The sequence below is a fragment of the Gambusia affinis genome, linkage group LG07, assembly GCF_019740435.1.
Source record: "Gambusia affinis linkage group LG07, SWU_Gaff_1.0, whole genome shotgun sequence".
Lineage (NCBI taxonomy): Eukaryota > Metazoa > Chordata > Actinopteri > Cyprinodontiformes > Poeciliidae > Gambusia > Gambusia affinis.
The window spans coordinates 11,671,957-11,694,444 of NC_057874.1; the positions used below are offsets into that span (position 1 = coordinate 11,671,957).

Consider the following 22,488-nt stretch of genomic DNA (forward strand, 5'->3'; position numbering starts at 1 on the left):
TATTCTGGCAGCCTGGATAAGAGTCAGACCTTGATTAGTTCCTCATGAAATGTCCCCAAAGGCACTTGTGTTGAACTCAGGAGTTAATATTTGAAGTTTGATTCAAAACATTTTAAGACTTAAAGAAAGGATGAAGATGAAAGGACGTGGGCTTTGGTCCTGAGGTGGCGCCTCCATCAGGATCCTGTGTACGGCGCTGTGTGTCGGTGACTGTGTCTGTCTGTCTCGAGGTGGGGTTGCTCTGAAACCCTCTTACTTATTGTTGCATTTCGTGCATGCAGCTGTGCCTCCTGTCTGTCTTATTATTCTTGCACAGTTCTGATTTGTCATTGTGTCTCTTGTTTGCCTTTTATATGTTTCGTACATGTTTTTATTTGTGTCCTTGTGTCTCCTTATCAAATGTTGATGTCAAATTGTCTGTAAATGTATGACATTATTTGTTGGAGACGCTGTATTGTCCATTTCCGTGTACAATGTAGTGTGTGCAGTTTTATTTCAATGTATATAAATGTTGTATTAAGAATAGTTCCACATTTTGGGAAAAGGTCAAACTCTTTTTTTTTGCTCTTTTGCTGAAAGTTAGAAGAAAAGGTCATTGTGATCTATTGACAGGATGTAAATAACAAGCAGAGCTACTGTAAAATCTTATCTCTGTTGGAGCTGCTGTCAGGATAATGCTGGGGATTTATTTACAAATGGCTTGTTTTAGGAGCCAACACATTTTATTTAGCCACTAAATGAAACGTTATAGTGCAAGATAGTTGGAAAAAGCTGGCCAAAATTCACTGCTGGAGAACGCCAGTAAAGAGCAACATTTTGGAGTCCCCAAGTCGCCATAAACACTATTAGACACAATCTCATTGTTTGGGAGTGATGCCAGAAAAAAAAGACTTTGTTTCAAATGTATGTTCAGGATGTCACAACACTTTTTTCTGGTTATGTAAAAAAGCTAAAAAAGCGCCTCATGCCCAGTGATAAGTATGGTGGAAAAGCTCTGACGCTTGATGCCTGGTGCTCCTTCAAATGCAGTGGAAGACTTCAGTGCATTGAATCATGATTCAGGAGATTATAAATAAAAGTTTGGTTGCCAAAGTCAGTAAAATAAAAATGAGTCACTTTTGTGTCTCTCAGGTACATGTGACCAAAATCAACACAAATGATTCACCAGACTCTTCTTTCATGGTCAGCTGGTCCTCAGAAATATAAATATTTTCAAAATAAAAAAAACATGTATCCTGTTCCAGACAAGAGAGCAAATGAGAGCACAATTTGCTGTCATTTTATCAGTTTTTTTAAATTTTATTTTATTTTATTTTAACTCAGATTTCTTGTGGTTTTCCTCACTAAATAAACCTACTGAAAATAAAGTATGAAATTTCTTTTTTACAGTATGACATTATTCTACCAAGCCTATTTATTTATAAAAAAAAATGAATAGTCTTTTCTCGCATATTTGCCAGGGATAAATGCATCCACATCTGGACTGATGCCATTATTGGCTCCTATTGTCACGATGGAAAATTAACCAAAATAAACTGTGTTGATTTACTGATTAGTCTGGCAGGAGGGGCACAAAGAATAAATAAATGATTTGCATCGATTCAAGATCTTTTCGTTTAGCCCATCGACGTGTGTAACATTTGAAATTAGTAGAAAAGCTGATTATGTCAGTAATATGTGCTGTGTTATTTGGTGACTTTTATTGAGCACAAACATGACCAGAGTTTGATCCTTTAACTGTGTCCTTGAGTAACTCATGTGATTTTAGCTGGAAGTGCTTTCATACTGTATATTTAAATCAGTCTGTTGTAGTAAATTAAGGCCTTGAACTCCATGAGGAATGTGTTTAGAGTTCCAGCACTGTCAGCAGCTGAACATCTGGAAATGTGTCATTTAGTCATTTTATAAAAGATAAAATAGGTTTAATAAGACTCAGTGGTGTTCTGGAGCTTTCTTAGTAGATAAATTATCTACAAATGTTTTATTTTCCTCTTTAACTTTCAGCAAAATAGCCAAACCAATGTCCTAAATGTCAGAATGTTCCTTTAGCATGTGGTGTGTGTGTACCTGCACCTGATACTGCTCTCTTATGGTTTTGTCAACAAAGTTTTAACATTAAATATGAAACATTTTCTCACAGGGAAACCCAGGAGAGCCTGGCATAAGGGGACCAACTGTAAGCATAAACATGCAGAAAAACGTGTTTTAATTGATGATTGCTTGCCACAGTTTAAAGCTCAATTTCCTGCTTCTTCTAATAGGGACCCCTGGGTCCTGCTGGCATCCCTGGTCCACCAGGTGTAAAGGTAACTTCACAGTATTTTTCAGCATTTTGTCTGTGCTGCCTGCATTTATATAGTCCTGAAACTCGAAACACATTTCCTTCCCGCAGGGTAACCAAGGAGAGGCAGGAATCGGTGTCCAGGTAAGACAGCTGAGCCTGTCTTTTATACTAAACATTTCTTTGTCCTCGGATTCAATAACACAGCAGTCCAAACACTGAAGTTGTGACAGAGATGTGCGGTGTTTGAGTTGAGTTAAGTCTAGGTTTTTCCTCTCTGTAGGGTCCTCCCGGTGCTCAAGGGAGCACAGGTCTGCCTGGACCACCAGGCCCACCAGGAGCTGTCGTATGTGTTGTTAAAAAATGCCAGCTTCCCTTCAGGGAAAACCAACCTTCATATTTCCTCATTGAAAACTCCTTGCTGTGTAACATAGATTATATTCCCTTAAAGCAATGTGTTTATTTCTCCCTACAGGGTCCACAGGGCCCCCCAGGACTGCCAGGGCAGGTGGTGAGTATTTAATTCTGTTCTGACTGCACCGTGGAGCATGGAGGGGAAATGGAAGAAATGTTTTGCCCCTGAGGCATTATTCTCTAGTAGTGAAAATAGGAAGGTGATAAAAGTCGATGCCAAAGCATCTGTAACAAGGCCTGATTGATAAATAGCAGCTTCAGTAGCATTTTTGTTTGTTTGTTTGGCAGCTTAAGAATAAGCCTATGGAGAAGAACCTTAAGATTTTAGGTCACTGTTAGTTCTGCCATTCTCCTTCCATATTTGGTTTGATCAGACATGCTGTTTGGGTGCACATATGTATATAGAATAAATAGAATTGACTGGAGATGTTTTGTAACTGCATATTTCATATTTCTAACAAATATGAAATGCACCATGATGTGGCCTGTTCCTCAGGGTGAAGCGGGGAAGCCTGGTGTTCCTGGAAGAGACGGGGTTCCTGGTAAAGAAGGATTTCCTGGGTTACCCGGAAAGCAGGTACTATATATGTGTGTGGGTGTGTGTGCGGGTGTGTGCGTGCGTGGGTGTGTGTGTGTGTGTGTGTGTTTTAGCTTTCATTAAAATAGGGTCTATTTTAATGAATATTCCAACAAATACTATGTTGTGAGGATCCACTGCTCACTGTGGGGCCCACAACCCAGGCCCAATAAGAATAAGTTAGGAGGACATGAGTGTGTTTTAAAACAGTGTATCTAAAACAGGAGGATGTATTAGATATTCTCCTGGTTCAGCACACGAGTCAAGTGAATAGTTTAACAGGACCTGTTAAGCCAAAATGTAACAACATGTGTTGTTTCAATAGGGCAACAACACAAGTAGATCAGAAACTGCCTAAATTCACCAGGAGATCATATCGAGCAGCAGCATTGTGTTCCTTGTGTGCTTTTGTTGAGTCATCCTCAGCGTTAATATGGACACTTTGTTCCTCAGGGTATTGCAGGACCTCCAGGGCTGGCTGGCTTTAAGGGGGAGCAGGGAGACAGTGGTCCTCCTGGGAAGGTGAGAGTCTTCTCTGTCCACTGGACTGACTCTGAAAACGACAGTTATTCTGCCACTTTGTTTCGACCTGAGTTTGTCTTGGTCTATTTTGGCAAAACCAAAAATATATGTGCTCAGATTGTTATTTTTTTACTTTTCATAGTTAGTTTTAATTTGTTAGATTAGCTGCTTTTCCAAGTGGGATAGAAAGCAGGCTTATAAGTTAAATGGCTCCTCCAGAGCCAACCTGCTGTGCAAGTGCATGTGCTACTTTGGTGTAGATCTGTGCTGCATATTTAAATTGATGTAAATGCCTGAAATCTCCATCTTCTCTTTCAAGCTCTGAATCAACTCTAAACTTGACAGAAGCATTTAGATCACGATGAAGTAGTAGTGTTGCCATAGTATAAGTGTGTGGCTATCAACATGAACTTTTTCTTTACCGTAGAATTGAAGCTTGTTGGAGATTATTGTGAAGATAAATCTAAATATATGGCAATCCTTGAAGAAATGCTGCTAAAAGACTACAAGACACTTAACTTAGGCCAGAGATTCACTTTCCAGAACGTCAGTCACCCTAAACATGCTTCCAGATCCACAATGAACTATCATTGATCAAAGTATTGTTTTCTATAGAATGGCCCAGTCAAAGTCCAGCTGAAAATCCATCAGAGGATCTGTGGTCAGACTTGAGACATGATGTTTGAAGACACTCTGCCTCCAATAAGCTTAGACTATTATTTAGCAGAAATATTGATTCTACAAGGTAATGACTAAATGGACTAAATATGAATCCACTTCAAATTGAAAATATCTTTACTTAAACTATTCAGTACATGGTTCACTCTGCTTTCTCTGGATGGTTATACTTTGTCGTATTTAATATCAATGCCATACATTGCAATTTGTGCTTGTAAGAGGACACAATGTCAAGAATGTCCAAGGTATGAATGCTTGTATACACTGTATGCGCACTATATATTTATTAGTTAGTTAAGCTACACTGCAGACTATGTTAGCTGACTGTTGTCAATGTCACAGTTCTCTAAAAGGAACATGTTTTCATCTGAAAGAACAGACTAAACATGGTTTTATACTGTAATAAATAACTATTTGATTTGGGCATTATGTTGAAGTGTACAAACAGAAAATCATGTAAGTGACTCCCTAAGGCATCATTACAGCAACATGCTGGTACTCTGGTACAAATCCTGGCCATAATCGCATAAAATATTTCCTCTACACAGTCCATGTCATTGGCTGAATAAAACAACATAATCTATAATGCAACACAAAGCCCTGAAGGTCTGTGTTTCCTGCATCAATACAAATAGCCAGCCTCTTTAATGTACTCAGTTACAACAGGATGGTCCTATGATGAAGCCATCATAGCTCCTAAAGTGTAATTTGTCACTGTTAATGGTTCCAAAGAGGAACCATCCTGCTGCTGACACTGGTAGGTTTCCGCCTGCCTACTGTAATGACTGCAGACATTTGCAAACACGACCGGTTTTGACTTGACAAACGTGCCAGTTCTCCCAGTAAGGATCTTAACTGAGACAAATTTGCCTTGTTGCGTCTCAGAGTGACAGAGAGGGTCACTTGGATTGTTTATTCACCACATTATCATAAGCTGTGTAATCTCTTCTGTGATCTCTGCCGGACTTAGTGGCGTAAGTGGCATCAGTAGGTATTGCCATCAATATTCTCTATGGCGTCCTATAACCATCAATTAAACTGCAGCCTTCTGTGACGTCTTTTGACTCGTCCTCCAACACCAACACTCTTTGTTTGAAGCAAAAGTCAAACATTTTGGCCTGGAGCATTGCATTTTATAACACAGAACATGTCTGTCTGGTTTGCTGCCAGATTTTGTGACATACATACAGAAGCGCCTGCGCCTACTGGATGCAAACACATGACTGCAGTGTTTCCAGGGTCACACAGCCTCCAGTAAAAGCGTAGGAATTTAAAATTGGATGTAAGTTCATCACAACTGCAAGATGAAACTCCAAGCTAACACAGATTTTATTCATACACAGTTTGGGTTACAGCTTCATTAAGATGTTGGAAATGTTGGAAACATCGTAGTAGCATTGAACGCAGTGTTTAAATCAGTGCAAAACAAAGCTGCATGGAATAAGCTGGAAACATGTGTTGCTTTTCATATTTTAACGTATATAATAATTGTTTTTGTCCTGAATGTACGTATTGTAGTTTTCTTTTTTATCTACGTCTTTATTTAAGTCTGGCTCACAATAGTTGATAGAGTAAAATATATTTGGTTTCTTTTTTTTAAAAAAATCCTGGTTTTACGTGTTTTGATGATAAATAAATCTGTAGAATAGAATAGAAAGGAATGTGGTCAAGTAGCCTAATCTGATCTGATCTGGAGATGCTGGTTCTTATTTTAGCTGCTTTAAAATGTTTCCAGAAAACACACACTCACACTCACGCATGCAAGTTTTGTGTTTTGTGAGCAGCTCCACTAGCAGATGTCCTGCTGTTCATAATATTGACATGAGTTGTGGTGACATGTGTCTCGACAAGCTTCCCCATCGTTAACAACCTCAGGTTCAGCACCTTGGACAGAGCCATGGTGATGCTGTCAGTGAGTTCAGCAGTTTGATAAATGACCAGGCAGCATCTGCTCCACATCTAACTGCTGTTATGACCATCCCTCAGATATACTGGTACGAATATGGAATTAGCTGATAAGATGTGATAAAAACTTTGTCCAAAGAAATGGAAATTTCTAAACTGATATACATTTATTTCCCAGAGAAAAGCTATTAACTCTAACCAAACCAAATACTTTTTTTTTGTCTAAAATTTAAACTTCTGTTGTTAACATCTTTGGCCATTTTCAGACACTCTTAAACTGTCCTCATAATTTATTTGCCTCATCTTAAACCAAGAAAACAAACCAAGGCCTTTTGGCATCAATAAAATCTTATTAAACTGTGAATTGTGTCCAAATCCAAAGCTCTGGAAGAACATCCCTCTCTGAAACACAACATGGCTGTGCATGGATAGCCAACATCTTATCTGAGAGCTTTCCTGACAAAAAGAGCATGAGATATTTAAAACAAGGATGCACCAGACCTTGAGAGCCTTGTTGAGGAAACTCTAAGTACCTACACTGGATGCACACACACGCACACTCAGAAATATATATATATATATATATATATATATATATATATATATATATATATATATATATATATATATATATATATATATATATATATATATATATACAGTGTTCAATAGTAATTTAATCAACATGTACCTTCTTACTGAAGGTATTAGGTAAGGTAAGGTAACTTTATTTATTTAGCACATTCTCAGCAAGAAGGCAAATCAAAGTGCCTTACATGAATTAGAAGGAAATACAGCAAAACAACAAACCAAAGAAAAGAGCAAAGGGAGAAAAAAGAAAAGAAGAAATATAACCTCATATTTAAGAATAACTAGTGTGTGATTTATAAACTAGTAGGGGTTTCTCTGGATAAGCTTTCTCTGGAATTTTTTCTAATTCCTGAATATATAAACTAGATGCTCATGTTATAAATTCTCCATAATTTATGAGCTAGAAGCAGTTTCTCTGGATAATAATAAGCTAAATGTTGGTCTTATTAATGTTTGCTCTGGCCTAGCCAAGGCCAGAAAATACATTTGAGATAATCCTAAAGATTAGGATGGGGGAAAGAGGTCTACAAACTTCAAAGAATTGGAGCCAAAGACATTTAAGCCACATGCCATCAGCTTTCTTTATCTTCTTTAAGAGACATTTCTTTCATTTGAATCTACACCTGCCAGGGTGTATGAATATGTTTGGGCTGATTGGTAGGTAGATTTGCTCTTTACAGATTAGGATTCTTTATAAACCATTGAATATAATACTGCTAAGAACAGTGACTTATATACACAAGTAACCATAAAAAATGTCAATTCCCAACACCTTTGACTCTGAGCAAGGCTGAGATTGCGTTTATTGGATGTCCCTGAAAATACCAAGGAGCCGGAGAGGATATTGATGAGTGTTGAGGCATTTAGTGGCAGAGCTTTTAGTTATGCATTTACTTATAATAACAATAGCAGGTGTTTTTTTCCCCCCTGTAAATAGAAATCATAGTCATTTTCTATATTTTTCCTCCCTCCCTCCTCCAGGCTGTGGCCGGACCTGCTGGTCCTAAAGGAGACAGGGTGAGTCACAGTTTATGTCGGCATGAAAGGTGCAAATACTGTGCTATAAGCTGTGGGGGGTTTTTTTCATTAAAAATGAGAACAGTAGCTCACTGCAGCTGACTTATCTGATTCTGTCTGATGCAGGGTCCTCCGGGTGTGACGCTGCCCGGTACGACTGGAGAGCGAGGCCTACCTGGAGAGAAGGTGAGTATGACTGAACAAGCTCTCTCGCTCAGTCAAAAACACAAAACAAGCTTCAAGCGTCTCCTTTTTTAAACTTCTGTGCTTTAGGGCAACAAGGGAGACAAAGGTCCTGCGGGCATCAAAGGAGAGAGCGTGAGTACAGTTGCAGAGCAGAGCAGTGTCTTTTCTCTCATAACAGGACTTTTTACAATGTGTTACCTGTCATCATGTAAGGGAGTGGCTGGTGAGCAAGGAGAGCAAGGAGAGGATGTAAGTAATCAGCCTTTACTGCTTGCTTATGATTTACATTTTGAGTTTCATTTCAGTTTTTTTAATAAATCAGAGTGTACAAAGAAAATGATGAACATCGCATTTTGGTTAATTCATTCCAAGATGCAAAAAGAACATTTATTCATTTGTTTGGAGAATCAGTTGATAAGAATGAGTCATGCACTCCATAAATCTCGACTTTATGAAAGAATAGCAAGAAGAAAACTGTTGTGGAGAAACTACAAATATGAACATTAAACCAATGAACTAATTACATATAAGAGACAATGAAAAGACAATTTAACTTTAAGGTCAAAGTGTCATCTTTTACTAAACCTCTATTTTATTACCTATTGTTTTTTTTCTTGCTGTCATATTTTATTTAAATCTCTAAAACGTGATCTTGTTTGTTTTTGCAGGGAGCACCAGGATCTCCAGGGCCTAAAGGAGATAAGGTTCATGTTTTATTCTGCATTTTCATTATTTCATCTGAATTCAAAGCCCTTTGTCGGTGAAAGTAGCAACAAAAATCTGTGTTGCAGGGAGAGAAAGGTCTTGGACAGCCAGGTCCACTCGGTCGAGTCGGGCCTCCGGGTTTAAAGGTGCGTTACGGCTGAGGAACATCTAAGATTTTATCTCCAGTCGGAGTCAGTGTAACTGATCAGATCTGCCACAGCATAAAAAACAATCACCGTATTTTAGGGCGATCCAGGGCTTCCTGGTCCAGCTGGCCCACCGGGCCCCCAGGGGAAGGCTGGAGATCCTGGACTGCCCGGTGTAAGAGGAGAAAATGGACAACCAGGGCCTCCTGGACCCCCAGGAGAAAGGGTTTGTGGACAATTAGCATTGTTTTCTTTTTATATTTTGCTTATCTGTGCCATTCTTTGGGAAAAGTTTGGAACAATCATGCTTCTATCTTCAGGGCCTCCAGGGATTTGCTGGCCGTGCAGGAAACCCTGGACCTCCTGGTCCTGCTGGGCCTGCAGGGCAGCCAGTGAGTTCGTTTTTAACTTTGCAGAACTCTTTTTTTGATAAGCGTCTGAAAGGTTTAAACCAGGAAATGGGAATCTGTTTTGCCTGCATCTGCCAATCTAATTGTAGGATACATGAGTGTGATTGACAGCGATAAGACCCTTCTCTTGGTTCTGATTGGTTGTTTCTGAACTGCATTTCTGCAGATGGCAGTAGGTCCACAGAGAGGTTGCAGAGGAACCAGATTTATTTTTTTTCTCACAAATGATCTGTCTCATATTGTCAGGACATAGTGACAGTTTGAACAAAATTGTAAAAAAAAACATATTTTTCCAAAAAGTTATGTACTGCAGCTTTAAAACTGAGGTAAAATAGTTTTTTGTTGATTTTTTTTTTTCTTTACATACTCTTGTCCTCAGTGTCGTTGTTCCCCTTTGGACTGCTCCAAGACTTTATTTTATCACCCAACATATTTTCATTGCATCTGTTAACTCTTAGGAATGCAATATTCCTTTCATTGTTTTGCTGGTCATTAAATAATATTTTTTTCTATTCAAACAAATAGATCTGCTTAGTGTTGGACAGTAAATTGAAAAGGGGATCAGTTGCAATGACAGCAGCATTATTATATGTTTCCCTGTGACGAAGGCCCAGTCCTACTTCAGTTTAGTCTTTATGACTAAAAATGCGTATATTATCTTAGATGAAGAATAAATTCAATGCAGGATAGAACTTCTTGTATTTGGAAATTCAACAAGGACTTGAATTTGGAAATTCAATTCAACGTCTTGGAAGGTGATGAGAGTACGATTGACCCTCTAGCATCTCCTTTCACCAATAACTTTGGTTTTACTTTGTTGTCTTCAAGCCTTTAAAAACCTTCTTAATATATCTACTGCGGTACAACAGAATCCTGGTTTTAGCTTCGTGCTACTGGTTCCTAGATTATTAAAGAATTCATAGCACCACATTACTTTAGAGAACTTTTATCACTCATGCACATACCGGACCCATAGGACCATCAAAACCAATTATTTTCTACAAATTCCAGTTATGTAATAGATTTGACAAGGCTTTTTTAGTCGCAGCCCCTAAGCTCTGGAATAGCCTCCCGCCTCATGCGAGATCTGCCAATATGACTGAACTATTTATAACACCTCTGGAAACGCTTGTATTTCAGCTTCCTGCTCTGGCTGAGCCTGATACACTGACGTTTGATTTGTGGTATCACTTTAATAGTGTTGCTTTTTTGTTTTGTTTTCTTGATTTATTAGCTCCTGAGATTTATTGTAGACTTACTGTCTTTTTACTTGTTCTCATAGTTTTCATTGTAATTGTGTGGACAGCCCTCTGTGCAGATGAGCTTTTCTAAAATCTCTCCCGTTAAATTCATATGGTGGATCTACATTTTCTATTTAGCTCAATTCATATCAGTTCATTATATGGCACCAACTGAGCCAATCTATCCTCGAGGACAAAACAGATTCTTATTCAGTCCAAATTAAATTATTACAAACTCGTCGTAATTTAACCAATTTAACCATCGTAATTTAATTTGCCAATTAATTCATTCATTAAGTCATATATAATTTTTTTTTTTTTTTATTTCTAGGGCTCTGCTGGTACTAATGGAGTCAAAGGTGACAAGGTAATTTTTTTCCAGCTCACAAGCACACTACCTCTGTCTTACTGCAGGAATGCCAATCGAGCTTATTAAAGGCATAAATGTGTGTTTTCTGGTTCCAGGGGGAAGTCGGTGTTGGAGTTCCCGGTCCCAGAGGAGAGAGAGGAGATTCAGGACCCAGAGTAAGAAGCCAGTTATGGGACTGTAACATTGTGTTTGCACTGAAGAGTAAATTTACATTTGGATGATGGAAAACTAACTCTGGCGTGTTTGCCTTTTGTGTCTCAGGGGGAGGAGGGCAGAGCTGGCTTGGATGGGGACAGAGGACCAGCAGTAAATATCAGAAGTTTCTGTTTTCATGTAGCACTCAGAAACATTATGCGGACCACCCGGGTGTTTTCTGAAATGCTTTCAGCACTCTCGCTCTTGTTTTTGAAAGCATAAAACAGTCTTGTTTGGAGGCATAATGGAAGCGAAGAAGCTTTAGTTTAATGATTATACAGATGAAGAGCCTTTCTCACAAGGACACAAAATGTTTTCTGGACTGTAAACATATCATTCACTGTGTCTTTTACTTTGTCAGTGCTGCAATTTTTAGGGAAGAAGGGAATCACAATAGCCACACGCTCTAAGGGCTTACAATGTTGTGTCTTCCCCTAATTTCCGGTCATTTATTGTTGAACGAGAACAGAAATTATTTCTTAGCAGACGTGCAGTAGTCATTTTAACATGGAAACATAATGTGTGTTTGTGTTTTTTCAACAATCAGGGCCCACCAGGGATTAGAGGTCTTCGAGGAGAAAAGGTGATTTTCTTTTATTCATTTCTTTTCCCATTTTTACTTACCCTCAGGTAGTCCATCTTCTTTATCTTGAGTTTTCTCTACATATAAAATAGTGAGCTAAATTTACAGACACCAATAAACCGTATCACCTAATCTATGTTTTTTCTTCTTCTTTATTTTTTATTTTTGTACAGGGAGACGGCGGACTCCCTGGTGAGAAAGGAGATAAGGTTTGTGCATGTTAATATGCAGCGAGCGCCACTGCCATTCACTCTCTCGCAAAGTGTTTTTGTTTTATTTATACATCTGAAATAAATGGGAAACAGTAGCAGCGCCTGATTTGAAAGAGCTCTTTCTTTGACATCAAGTTGGGTGAATATAATGAATCTGCAGAATACTGATGAGCTGAAATATGAAACAATCATAAAGTGTGAGGGAACGAACAGGGATAAGCACTATTATTTTCCTCTGTGGGGGTCGAAACAGCACTTTCAAAATCTGTCCTGTCGCTCACAGGGGGACACTGTGCTGGTGGGAGGACCACCTGGAGAAAAGGGCAACAAAGGAGAAACAGTCAGTGGACGTACAAAGGCACATTGTTCTCAACAAACATTCACTCTGAGAAAATAAGCGCCGAATTTTGCTGTTGTTTAACTCAGGGTGACAGAGGAGTCAAAGGTGCTCAAGGAGAAAAAGGGACGAAAGGTCAAGAGGGTCCAACAGGAGAGCAGGTAAATTTAAGTGGAGAGGAACCGATTGTTTGGTGTTTAATGTAAACAGTTTGAAGATAGTTGCTCTGATTCACAACTGTGTCAGTGTTAAAGAGGTTCTTGTTTCGCCTTTTTAAGTTTTCTCACAATGTGTACAATGTGATGTCATCAACATGGAACATACGGTTCTGGTAAAAGGTTTACACATACTGACGAAGGAAATCGATAGTTTGATTTCTTTAATTGTGTGTTTGAACTATGCGCTGAACTATGTGTGAGAAACAAAATAAATGTAAAAAAACAAGAAAGAATTAGGTTCACAAGCTTGAATTTATTGTGGATTTTCTTTAATGAACAGAGTCAAAATTAGACATGAGGGTGCAAATATATACATACTTCCTTAAATGTACAGGTTGCACTGAAACCAGACTGTTTTTTTTTGTTTTGTTTTTTTGCTTATTTATTTAAACCTAAACCCTCATTTTTAGAGCTTTACAAAGGATCAAAGTTATTTTGCTGTACAGTTAGATCAATATGTACCGTAGAAGGGTAAGATATCTGATGTACTATAGCAGTGTATTTCACATGGAACGAAGAAAGGCATTAATAACTGGAGAAAATATGGAACAACACCGATAGAAGAAAAAACTGGAGTTTTCTCCAAAATTAATACAATAGGAAGACAGAAGCCACAAGGATTGTGTGGAGAAGAGATTAATTTTAGGATTCTGGCGTTCTCTTAACCTGATAGATTTAGAGAATGTTTGCAAGGCAGAGAGGACAAATATTACCAAGTCGCAATGTAGGAAGAGGGTAGTCTCTTCTACTAAAGAAACATAATTAGAAAGGTTTTGTCAAAAAATGCTTCAACATTTGTCCATGTGGGCAGCTGCAAATTTTCACCAAGCTTCAAGGTTTTTATTGTGGGACAGAGTATATTGCTCTGTCAGCTCCCTCAGTATGTGAAATCTGTGTCACTACAAGCAGGGACAGGTGTTACAGCGAGTTTCTGTTTGGATTTTCTCAACATTTGAACATCCATTTTCTTTTCACATGACAAGGTCATTTAATTGAAATAGGAGATGTAAAATGAAGTTTTTGAATTGGAAAAGTCAGACATCTGGGAAAACCTTCCCAAAACTGTGACCTCAAACGTGTTGAAAAATGGGAGTCTTCTTAAAAAGCCAGGTATGTCCCAGAACACCAACCAATTTAGATTATCTCTTCCCTTCTGATAAGAAGGGTGGTAAAATATCCAGAAACTTGCTGACGGATACAAAATACAGGTGGAATTTGCTGAGGGACATTTAGTGAAAACGTTTGGGGAAGTGTGTATATATTTTAGGATATATTTATCAGTGTAACTGTGCATAGATTAAAGAAAATCCCCGACAAATTCAAACTTGCCCACTTAATTTTGAAATCGAGTGAATCTGTAGTGATACCATGACATTCATCCTGCAGCATGTGTATAGAAATTTCTCACTGAAATTATGAGGATTATTTAGCTATTAATTAGTTAAATAATTTGGATCAACCATCAGCAAAAGGAAGAAAATCTGTACAGTTTACTTGATAAAATGTACAGATTGTCAATGTGAGCATATTTGTCATCAGGGTCAAAGAGGGGAACCTGGAGAGCGAGGATCCACTGGTTTCCCAGGGGCCAGAGGCCCCGGTGGACAAAAGGCAAGTGACATAATTTTTAATTAGTAAAACCAAATCTGTCTGAGAAAAATGCTTAGATTGATAAAAACCATCAATTTCAAAATACTTGATTTGAAGAAAAAAGAAAAGGAAATCAAAGCAGAATGAATAAACCCTCAAAGGAGTGAAGTACCGTGATGAATTCAGGCAGCAGAGCAGAATTTGATTCAGTAAGAAGTTTTATATTGGCAACATGCAGAAAAAAGGCAAAAACCAATTAGTACCTCTAGAAAAACTGAGTTTTCATACTGATACAGACATTTCTGCAGCTTTAGAAACTTGTATTATTAATGCAGTGGCGTATATTAACATTTCAATAGTTAATTAAGGACATTGTTGAAAACATCACTGCGTTTGGAGCTGCACCACATGTCCAGTGACAACAGTGATGTTTTTTTTTTTTTTTTATGAATGAGGACATAAAGGATGCAGTACTTCCAAGAGTATTAGACTGTAAGTGCCATATATTCAAATGTGCTTGCTTTTAAGATTAAGACACAAACACCAGCATGCACACACACCAAATAGTTGAAGTCATAGAAACACAGGTTGGTATTATATCAACGTGCCCTGCTGGATGCAGTCTTTATTTTATGAATTTATCTAATATGCTTTCTGTAGAGCAAACCTGCACAGGCACATGTAGGTAACCATCTTTTCAATATGGTGTGTCTATAATGCCAATGACAAATAATGTAAAAAAAAAAAAATGAAAACAAATTTTCTTCAGCCTGTTTTAGAGTTTAAGTTCATCAGAGGTGCAGATATCATGATGCTAAAAATGAAAGAAAAGAGTGTGTAAAATTATATTGTTAACAAGTATCATCATCGTTTTTGTTGGCTTTGTTTCTGTGCAGGGAGAGGCAGGCGATCCTGGAGTGCCTGGTGAATCGGTACATGTTTTCATTTTTCCATATTCTGTATGGGCATTTTTCATTACGATTGGGCACGCTGGACTTTGTCTTGTTTTCTTTCTTCCAGGGTTTACCTGGGAAAGACGGTCTGGCAGGCCGTAAAGGGGACAAAGGAGAAGTTGGTGTCAGTGGACTGAGAGGAATCAAGGTATTATAGTTGTCTGCATTGCAGTGAGTGTTTGTTTATTATATGTGGTTTCAACCTTCCAGTAGTGGTGGGTGATGACTGCCTCAAGGTTTTGGAGGTGGTCTAATCAGAGTTTAAATCCTCTTTTAACAATTAGGTGTTGTCAAGTGTCAACCTTGCATGCAGTCACATTGTCATCCCAATTTATAATGTTTCTGTGTTTTACAAAATCACACTTATTGGAGCCCCTTTGTTTATTACTTTCAACCCATTTTTACCTGTAGCAGAGCACTTCTTCTTCTTCTTCTCTTTTTAACATTTCAAAATGTTGGGACATCGTTTCTCTGAGGGATCTCTGAACTTGACTTTTTGCACAGTTTTACTTTTTTCTACATCATCCATTGTTCAGGGTTCTCTCTTATACTTCATTCTCTTCAGTTCCCATGCAGGATTTTCCATATGATTCCAATCAACGTTAATTGCAATAGAAGAAATGTGATTTTGTGTCTGATGAATCATTTCCATGTTGATTTGGCCTTATGTCACAGATCTCTGCTGTCCCGAGGGAGACCGATGCCGACATGCGTTTTCAGTTTTATGTTAGAGTACAAACAGGTTTTTTTTTTTTTTAAACCTACAGATATCTTGAAACATTGATTTATTGATCTTTCTTTGGCCTCTAAAAAAGTTCCCAGAGCCTTTTGCAAAAGAAACCGGCACACAGCATCTCATGTTGTCCTACATACTGATGAATAAGAGCGAGATTGTTATCCACATCTTCATTCTTTGGTCCAAGCAAAACTCACCTGAGGTGTTTGTTGCAGACAATACATCCCAAACACCCGGTTGACTTTCATAAATCATGTTATGGTTGTTATGGCAACTGCGTGACTCCAAGATGCTGCAGTTCTCTTAACACAGTGCTTCTCAACGCCAGTCCTCAGGCCCTTCTGCTCTGCATGTTTTAGATGTGCCTCTATTCTAGAGAACAGCTGATTCAAATGATTGCATGACCATCAAGTGCTGCAGACGCCTGATAGTCACCCACAGATACCATCCAGGTGTGTGACAGAAGGGAAACGCCTAAAACATGCAGGGCAGGGGGGCGTGAGGACCAGAATGGAGAAACACTGTCGTAACAGTAAGCTTTGAAAGTGATGTTTACCTCTGAGACAACGGTGTAAACGGCACATATTCTCGTTTCTGATTTAGTAAGTGTTATTTTCAGTTATTAAAGAAGAGGAAGAAAATGTCTGTCAAAGAGCATTATGCCTGTTACTACCAGGCATAGAAGTGTCACTGCCACTTCACCATGCAGTTTTAAAAGAAAAACCCAGTGAGACATGAAAATATAAAGGATTTCATCATCGGTCTGCATTCTTTATAACCATGCTGAGGATAATCAAGTTTCTCTTTGGGTTTCAGACGGCTGCATTTCCTATCACGCTCTTATCATATCCTGAGTGTCTGCACACACATTGCCTATAAAATACCTTCATCCAGCTCCCCGTCATATACACGGGTTGTTAATAGAAACTCGCTGCAGACGCTGCTTTATGTCTGTGGTTCGTGGAAGTCCGTTCTGAATAACCTAAGTCATCAGTAAGAGAATCATCCAGCCAGATGGGTTCTCTGCTCAGCTGCCACTCCACTTAAAGTCTCGCGTGCCTTTTATGTCTGTCAGTGATGATCTCTCGTGTTTCCAGGGCGACCGTGGACCCAAGGGGGCTTGTGGAGCTGATGGACCCAAAGGAGAAAAGGTTAGCTACTAAGACAAGGAAATGAAAACCGGATGTGTAGAATAATACATGAGTGAACTTTTACAGGTGCATTTGAATAGATAAAGGTATCATCATAAATGAATGTCTTTATTAGTTATTTTCAAAACGTTAAACTCACATGTAAATACAGGGAGTGGTATATTTCAAGTGTTCTTTGGGATCCGCTGATTTAGGCCATGCCAGAACATTTATCTGTTAAATGTCATTTTATTTATACATTTTTTTCAATATTTAAAATTTCAAAAGGGTTTTTTATTAGATTTAATTAGCATTTAAAACATATAACTGTGTGTAATCGAAAATTTATATACGTAACTTTCACTTTTTGAATAAATTGATCTAATAAGTTAATAATTTGATAATATTGTAAATTGGTTGTATCTATAGGCAATGATGATAATAATTGCAAAAATATTACTATCATAATAAAGCTTTTCTGATTCTATCTAGAGGTCTACTCCTCTGACATGTTTTCATATTTAAACTAAATGGTGTGTTTGTGTGTTCAGGGGGATTCAGGCATTCATGGACGATCAGGCTTGCCAGGAAGAAAAGGTGAACAGGTAAGAGTGATATCTGCACATAAAAAATTATCCAAAGGTGTTTAATAAGGATTTCCTGCAGCTCATTTTGTTCTGTTCGTGTTTCCAGGGGGACATTGGACCTGCTGGGGCGCCTGGCACTCCTGGGAAAGAAGGACTAGTTGGTCCCAAGGTATGAGGCAATATGGTTTCATTAACACTGAAAAATAATCCAGATGTTTAAACTAAAACATGCATTGTGGATGTAGGGTGACAGAGGTTTTGACGGGGCTGCTGGACCTAAAGGAACTCAAGGAGAGAAAGGTGAAAGGGTGAGTATTCTAATCTAATCATTTTAATTAATTATACATGTTTTATCCATCATCACTGTGTCTCACAGCATCACCCATTCGCAGGAGGTCACAAAACCTGAAATCCACAGTGAACTGCGTTTGTGTTTTAAACAGGGACCGTCTGGTATTCCTGGGCCTCCTGGTCCCAGAGGGGCCGACGGGCCCCCCGGCTTGACTGGCCCACAAGGACAGGCTGGTGCTAAAGGCCCTGAAGGACTCCAAGGACAGAAGGTGACTCTCCTCACTGCGGATTAATCTGATTCTACACCTACAGTACATGAATTATTTATAGGGAGAAAAAGACAAAGGATAAACACATCTCAGAAGTCTATTGGTACACCAAAAATAGCTTTGGTTTTGAAGTTGGACTTGACACAATCTAATAATAGGCTTTTAGAGTGGAGGAAGGATGTTACGACTGATATTAAAAGATTACAGTCTTTTTGTGTTTCTCCTGTCTTTGTTGTCCTCTTCCTTTTCCACTTGTCATCTTTGATTGCCATCTATTGCCTGAAGTTGATTGGCAGATTGAAGGGCTCTCAGTGTGACTAGCTTGTCTGGTTTATCATCAAGTTCATAAAGGAAGCTGGTGACGGGGTGCAGAGGCGCATCAGGTCCCTGTGATGGACGCACCTTTCAGACCCAGACACTATTTTCTGCTACGCTGATGAAAAAATATCTTTGTCTTTACTGATCTTCACTCCTACAAAGAGACATGGAGGTTGATAAATAATCATTTAAAAAGATTTATAATTTCTCCATCATCAGTCATGTTGCTGCATCAAATGGAAAGCTGCAGGAAGACATTGGGAGGGGAGAATCAGAATTTGAAAAATAGATAATTGAGAACTAAAATAGCCCACCAGTCCAAAATGTTACCAAAGTCGACACCTGAACAGGCTTACAGAGGAAATAAATGGTGCCTTTGAAACGTATTTACAATGCTTGATTGCATGTGACTGACTGACACAAAGATTGGAATAACTGTGGTGAAATTGGATTGATTTGTAGTTTACTTATTTCGCTCTTGTCGCTTAAGCTGCAGTTATCTTCCACTCATTTAAGTCCTTTCTGCTTCAGATAAATAAGAGTCACATGGAAACAACCACCCATCTACAACTACATTAAAGTTGTGTCTCTTTTGACAAAATGTGAAGAAAAAAAAAATGTGTGCGAGTACTTTTGCAAGGCACTGTAAAGCACTTTTTTTTATCGTCAAAACAATGATTAAAAACTCTCACACAGCCAGCTTTTTCCATTGATTTGTAGTTTCCTTCTTTTGTTCACATCCCTGTCAAAGGTGATTTTGGTTAACACAAATCAGCAGAAAGAAGCCAGACCATTCTACAGCCATATAGCCCAATAAAAAGTAAATTGCAATGCAGTGTGTGTGTTCTGATGCGTGTTTATTGGAAGCAGCTTTAATAACTCAGGGCAGCATTTATTTGCCTCGTTGTGCTTTGTCAGTGTTTGACTCTGCTGGCAGAATACCAGTTTCCTAGAACAAGCTACTGACTGAAAACCTGCTAATCACTCGTATGCTCACACTGGACCATTGTTTTCTATTCAGCTCATCAGTCTTTTAGTTCATGTTGCTTTTTTCTCTCCTTCTTATCTGTTTTTATGTTGCGTCAGGGTGAGAGAGGTCCAATTGGTCCTGCCATGGTGGGCCCTCGGGGGATCCCAGGAATCCCAGGCGAGCGAGGAGAGCCGGTTAGTATTTGTTTTGTTTTGCAGAATATAGTTTTTTGGGTTTTTTTTTTCCAGAAATGCTTAATTTTTTTTTTATTTTTTTTTTATTGCTTTGACAAATAGCTTTGATGGTATTTGGACCAAAAAGCTGATTATATAAAATGACAATTTAAAGTTGTGTTTTGCATTTCTTTTGCTCTTGCAGAGCTACAGCTCAGCTTAATTTACGTGAGGATGCGACTGTGTGAACAGTTTCAGTGCAAGTCACTTTTGCTGATTTAACCTTCCTGCTTATTTGTTGATTTTGTTCAAATGTGGAACCTGGCCCGAGTCTATGTAACCACTTCCCTGAAAGTCTCTCTGCGGGTACTGCATGTCCTAATACCTGTCCACATTGCAGGGAGACATGGGACCAGATGGAGCCAAGGGAGACAGAGGAGAGCCAGGCATGACGGTCAGTGTGGCGTCAGTACCACAGGGTTCAATGTGAAGACAGGAAATGACACTCATCCGCAGAGTTCTTACTGTGCTGCTTCATAATATAGTTTCTGTCTGTCTGCTTCCTGTTTTATATTCAGGAGGATGAGATCAGAGAGTACGTTCGCACTGAGATGAAACAGCACTGTGGTGAGTCCTTCAGCTTACATTGCAAATTTAAAACAATGTTGTCCTCCAAGCTGAACTCCAAACTTGATAACAGAGCATGAGTCACAGTATTTTGAAACTGTTTACGAGAAGCCATAGAAAAACTGCAGCAACGATGCATTTCTCAAAACTAATCTGTGCCGTTTTCTCCCTTTCTGATTCCCTTCGGTCTGTTTGACTGATCCGCTCAGCGTGTGGAGGTGAGTGAGCCGCCCCACTGCTGCAAGTAAGACAAAAAAGGCTTAGAACACTGCAGTGAAAACGTATTCAGCGCTAGTAGACTCCCTTTGTTCTGGATTTTTGTCACACAATAATGTTTCAGATCATAGAAATGCTTCACAATCGGAGATGTATATCTCAAGTAGATGCAAAAAGGAGTTTTCAAATTATTCCTTTGTTTAAAAAAAATACACCTTCCAAACCAACCAAGTCTGATGTAAAGATGCAGTAGCTTTATTCCTAATCAACGGATGTGCCACCTTTGGCCCTGCCACATTAACCACTGCCACATTTGCAATAACTTGCGTTGATTTGTTTGCTCTGTGAAGCAATCATTCTTTTCAGAATTGTTTTAATTCTGTTACACTGGAAGATTTTCATTCCGATTTGGGCCTCAGCCTCATGTACCGACACACACACACACACGCACACCTTAGAAATAATATTTTTAGGAAACTCTTGGTAATCTTGGAAGAAAGACCTACTTTTTTCCAAACAGGATCATTTGGTTTGGATACTGTTTCCCCTTAGCAAAAAAGAAACATCACTTTTTATATTTACTTGGGTGAAAATATGATACAAATGAAATATGAGGAAAATCGTAAACCAAAGTCTTTTAAAACAAATTTTGCAACAGTGTATGAACTCCTTTTTTATTATGGAGTCTGCAGTCACTTATACTTGATAAAAAAGAGTGTATGTTTCATATTTTATTAAACAAAGTTACTCCACAGACATTTTTTAAGCAATGTGACCCCATGCATATTTCATTTTGATTCATTTTAATAGTCCAGGAGTTAATTATTTGCATAAAATTCAACTTGTGTCCGTGTTAATGCAAGTAAATAAAATGCAAATTAGCAAAAACCTCCCAAACGATTGTACTTACCCACATTCTAATTAATGTGTTCGTTGTGTAAGTTGTTAATGAATGCAGGACAACACCAGTGTTATGAACCAGCATGAGATAAGTGATGCTGATGAATATGCAAAAAAAGTAGCCAAAGTCAGTTTCTCCTCATGTTTAATCAATGTGTTATTTTTCAGGAAAAAAAATGTATTTTATGTTTCATAATTAACAACCTATCAAAGATTTTAGTCATCAGTTTACTGTGATGGCAAACAAAATCTAAGTCCAGCTTAAATGATGGAAGTCATTATAAGCCGGGACTTGAGTCTTCAAAGGATTAAAAGCCAATTTTGGAAAGATTGTTTATGTTGGGAGAAATTGGTGAATCCTTTCATCTGGTGTTTGTGTCAGATTGGTGGGTTGATTTATTATTATTATTTTTTTTGTGGTGCTTTTGGGATTGTTCATAGGTCATGTGGGTGAATGTTATGCAGTGGGACTTGAAAGTTGATGAACTCTTTGGATGTTTCTGTCTTTTTGCATAAATGGGATTCAGAACCAGATTTTTACTGAAAGTCGAATAAAAAGATAAAATGAAGTTGAAATGATCCAAAGAAAAATGTTCTCCTTTTGCTGTATGCATTGAAGAAATGCTGAGAATGAAATGTTTGCAGTAATTGTTGATTACCTTGGAGGAATTATATCCCCCATAGTGGCAAAGAGAACAGCTTTTCTTCTCTTTACTTCATTTCTTGCAAGATTTCTTTTGGGTTAAGGTCAGAACTTTAACTTGGCCAGTACAACAAATAAAATTTATTGATATCTTTTAAACCTTACATAGGAGACATAAGTGACAAAAAGTAATATGACTTATATGTAGTTAAAAAGTCCCAAACCAAGGCACTTCAACCATTGTGTCTCACAGATGGGGTGTTTTTTTGTTTTTTGTTTTTTTGCTGGGATGCAACATTTCACTTGCTACAAATAATATCTCAAGTTTAATCTTAAATCTATATTTAATTTATTTCTTCTCTTATTTAGCAGCAGGGGGAACCTGTGTGTGTGTTTTTTTTTTTTTTTTACTTTCTGTTTGGCAAAGTAATAGCCAGCATTTTCAGCTTTCTAAAGTTTTCTTTTGCATCATTCAGAAATCTGGTTCATTTGCTCCA

General features: G+C 38.3%; 1 protein-coding gene across 1 annotated transcript in view; it reads left to right on the forward strand.

Annotated features, from left to right (window-relative positions):
- col7a1 (collagen, type VII, alpha 1) overlaps nt 1-22,488 on the forward strand; it is a 68,117-nt gene that overhangs the window by 40,263 nt on the left and 5,366 nt on the right. The window contains exons 81-114 of the mRNA XM_044121879.1: nt 2,141-2,176; nt 2,262-2,306; nt 2,393-2,425; nt 2,565-2,627; nt 2,757-2,792; nt 3,192-3,272; nt 3,726-3,794; nt 7,950-7,985; nt 8,112-8,171; nt 8,259-8,303; nt 8,385-8,420; nt 8,840-8,875; nt 8,963-9,022; nt 9,123-9,248; nt 9,343-9,414; nt 11,005-11,040; nt 11,139-11,198; nt 11,305-11,349; nt 11,786-11,821; nt 11,995-12,030; nt 12,317-12,373; nt 12,460-12,531; nt 14,128-14,199; nt 15,075-15,110; nt 15,199-15,279; nt 16,965-17,018; nt 17,549-17,602; nt 17,691-17,753; nt 17,830-17,892; nt 18,028-18,144; nt 19,549-19,626; nt 20,006-20,059; nt 20,184-20,232; nt 20,442-20,450. Coding sequence (XP_043977814.1) covers nt 2,141-2,176; nt 2,262-2,306; nt 2,393-2,425; nt 2,565-2,627; nt 2,757-2,792; nt 3,192-3,272; nt 3,726-3,794; nt 7,950-7,985; nt 8,112-8,171; nt 8,259-8,303; nt 8,385-8,420; nt 8,840-8,875; nt 8,963-9,022; nt 9,123-9,248; nt 9,343-9,414; nt 11,005-11,040; nt 11,139-11,198; nt 11,305-11,349; nt 11,786-11,821; nt 11,995-12,030; nt 12,317-12,373; nt 12,460-12,531; nt 14,128-14,199; nt 15,075-15,110; nt 15,199-15,279; nt 16,965-17,018; nt 17,549-17,602; nt 17,691-17,753; nt 17,830-17,892; nt 18,028-18,144; nt 19,549-19,626; nt 20,006-20,059; nt 20,184-20,232; nt 20,442-20,450 — 1,906 coding nt within the window. The remainder of the gene's footprint in view (nt 1-2,140; nt 2,177-2,261; nt 2,307-2,392; nt 2,426-2,564; nt 2,628-2,756; nt 2,793-3,191; nt 3,273-3,725; nt 3,795-7,949; nt 7,986-8,111; nt 8,172-8,258; nt 8,304-8,384; nt 8,421-8,839; nt 8,876-8,962; nt 9,023-9,122; nt 9,249-9,342; nt 9,415-11,004; nt 11,041-11,138; nt 11,199-11,304; nt 11,350-11,785; nt 11,822-11,994; nt 12,031-12,316; nt 12,374-12,459; nt 12,532-14,127; nt 14,200-15,074; nt 15,111-15,198; nt 15,280-16,964; nt 17,019-17,548; nt 17,603-17,690; nt 17,754-17,829; nt 17,893-18,027; nt 18,145-19,548; nt 19,627-20,005; nt 20,060-20,183; nt 20,233-20,441; nt 20,451-22,488) is intronic.